The 2,828-nt window shown below is 39.3% G+C and overlaps 1 protein-coding gene across 1 annotated transcript in view; it reads left to right on the top strand.

Annotated features, from left to right (window-relative positions):
- LOC133570828 (thiol S-methyltransferase TMT1A-like) overlaps nt 1-2,781 on the top strand; it is a 13,800-nt gene extending 11,019 nt beyond the window's left edge. The window contains exon 2 of the mRNA XM_061923548.1: nt 2,548-2,781. Within this exon, the coding sequence (XP_061779532.1) occupies nt 2,548-2,781 (234 nt within the window). The remainder of the gene's footprint in view (nt 1-2,547) is intronic.
- The last annotated feature ends 47 nt before the right edge of the window (nt 2,782-2,828 follow it).

The raw sequence follows: 2,828 nt of genomic DNA on the forward strand, positions 1-2,828 counted from the left end.
TTGTCATTCTTGTTTAACGTGGGTTCACAGTGTGCCGCACATTTGTAACAGTGTTAAAGTTGTTTATAAGGCCACCCTCAGTGTGACCTGTATGGCTGTTGATCAAGTATGTCTTGCAGTCACTTACGTGTGTCTGTAGAAGCCTCATACAACATGTGACTGAGCCGGCACGCTGTTTGTTAGGTGAAAAAGCGGATGCGAGGACAGGTTGTAGAGGACGCAAAGGCAGTGCCATCACAGCACGCCCTCAATACTGTTGTCCGAGTGAAAATCGGGAGAAAGGTTTCCCCGGGAGATTGTCGGGAGGGGCATTGAAATTTGTGAGTCTCCAGGTTGGCAAGTATGTTGCTAGGGCGGGAAAGCCATTCAAAGAAGGTGAATTCATTAAAAAGTGCATGTTAGATTTTTTTAAGAAATCTTTTCTTGCGGCCCAGCCTCACCCAGTTTCTGCATCCAGTGGCCCCCAGGTAAATTGGGTTTGAGATCCCTGTTTTAGAGGCTTTGTAGGCTACAGCGGTGACTCCTTTCAGCCGCATCTTGCAAGCAAGAATCCTAAAAAAAGAAGAAAAAAGACGTGCATTCTTGTTTTTATACAGGTAAAAGCCAGTAAATTAGAATATTTTGAAAAACTTGATTTATTTCAGTAATTGCATTCAAAAGGTGTAACTTGTACATTATATTTATTCATTGCACACAGACTGATGCATTCAAATGTTTATTTCATTTAATTTTGATGATTTGAAGTGGCAACAAATGAAAATCCAAAATTCCGTGTGTCACAAAATTTGAATATTACTTAAGGCTAATACAAAAAAGGGATTTTTAGAAATGTTGGCCAACTGAAAAGTATGAAAATGAAAAATATGAGCATGTACAATACTCAATACTTGGTTGGAGCTCCTTTTGCCTCAATTACTGCGTTAATGCGGCGTGGCATGGAGTCGATGAGTTTCTGGCACTGCTCAGGTGTTATGAGAGCCCAGGTTGCTCTGATAGTGGCCTTCAACTCTTCTGCGTTTTTGGGTCTGGCATTCTGCATCTTCCTTTTCACAATACCCCACAGATTTTCTATGGGGCTAAGGTCAGGGGAGTTGGCGGGCCAATTTAGAACAGAAATACCATGGTCAGTAAACCAGGCACGGGTAGATTTTGCGCTGTGTGCAGGCGCCAAGTCCTGTTGGAACTTGAAATCTCCATCTCCATAGAGCAGGTCAGCAGCAGGAAGCATGAAGTGCTCTAAAACTTGCTGGTAGACGGCTGCGTTGACCCTGGATCTCAGGAAACAGAGTGGACCGACACCAGCAGATGACATGGCACCCCAAACCATCACTGATGGTGGAAACTTTACACTAGACTTCAGGCAACGTGGATCCTGTGCCTCTCCTGTCTTCCTCCAGACTCTGGGACCTCGATTTCCAAAGGAAATGCAACATTTGCATGGTTGGGTGATGGTTTGGGGTGCCATGTCATCTGCTGGTGTCGGTCCACTCTGTTTCTAAAAATCATCGGTCCATTTCTAAAAATCCCTTTTTTGTATTAGCCTTAAGTAATATTCTAATTTTGTGACACACGGAATTTTGGATTTTCATTTGTTGCCACTTCAAATCATCAAAATTAAATGAAATAAACATTTGAATGCATCAGTCTGTGTGCAATGAATACATATAATGTACAAGTTACACCTTTTGAATGCAATTACTGAAATAAATCAAGTTTTTCAAAATATTCTAATTTACTGGCTTTTACCTGTATAATGATGATATAATGACAAAAATGATCGGCAAAAGTAAAAAAAAAAAAAAAAAAAGGGCCGTTCCCCTTTAATAAAATTCTGTGTGACAATGGCCACAGTTCTGAAAAGCACATTCTTGTTTTGCCTCTTTGTTTAGTCAATGTTATGCTTGAAAATGCTTAAATTTAGGACAAAAAAATGTAAAAAACACTTTAAAAAAAATTAACAATTACTTAAATAAAATACAAATAACTTTTTTTTTATCCGAAATGTAGTGAGGGATGAATGCATCTATAATTTATTTTTTGCAAAACCTTCAAATTTGCTACTTTTTCACAAATTTTTTTTGATCTACCATTTGCTAAAAGCCAATAAGAAGTAAGCTACTAATGACCCACAGGCTGTATTTTGGAGACCCTTGAGCTAATGCAATTAAACAGTTGGTGATACAATGAAAAAATAGATCAATCAAAACAACTGTTTTGCATTAACACATAACTCTCTCAAAACTAAACATGACTGCTGATCTAAAAAAAAGAAAGAAAGAAAAGGACATTACCGTACTTTGAATCCGTTTAATCGCAGCGTGCGTGCTTGAGTAGACCCTGTCTGACGTGCCGTGCCGCATGGGGGGAAAAAAACATATTTAGGTTATGACTTCCAATTAAAGCATGTGACCAAATGACTGGTGACAGGCTGTCGTCCATACTTACCAAGTAGTCAGTGAACCTAACAAGTATCTGGAGAAAAGCAATAAAAGCATAAAACAAACTTCTGTACATTCAACCACTTTGTTACATTTTTGTGTATTGCAGGGTGGAGCTTTCTACTTCATGGAACATGTGGTGTCAAGTCCCTCCACCTGGACACATTTCCTGCAACACACACTTGAGCCTTTGTGGCTCTATATTGTAGATGGATGCATCATTACGAGAGCGACATGGAAAGATCTGGAGTCAGCTGGCTTTTCTCAAGTCAACATTAAACACTTGGAGGCTCCAATCTCTCCAGTGATACGACCACATATCCAGGGATATTGCATTAAATAAAAATATTTTTTGAGATGAACTGGCAAAAAAATGTTCAGAAAACAATA

This window comes from Nerophis lumbriciformis, linkage group LG28 (assembly GCF_033978685.3).
Source record: "Nerophis lumbriciformis linkage group LG28, RoL_Nlum_v2.1, whole genome shotgun sequence".
Taxonomy (NCBI): Eukaryota; Metazoa; Chordata; class Actinopteri; order Syngnathiformes; family Syngnathidae; genus Nerophis; species Nerophis lumbriciformis.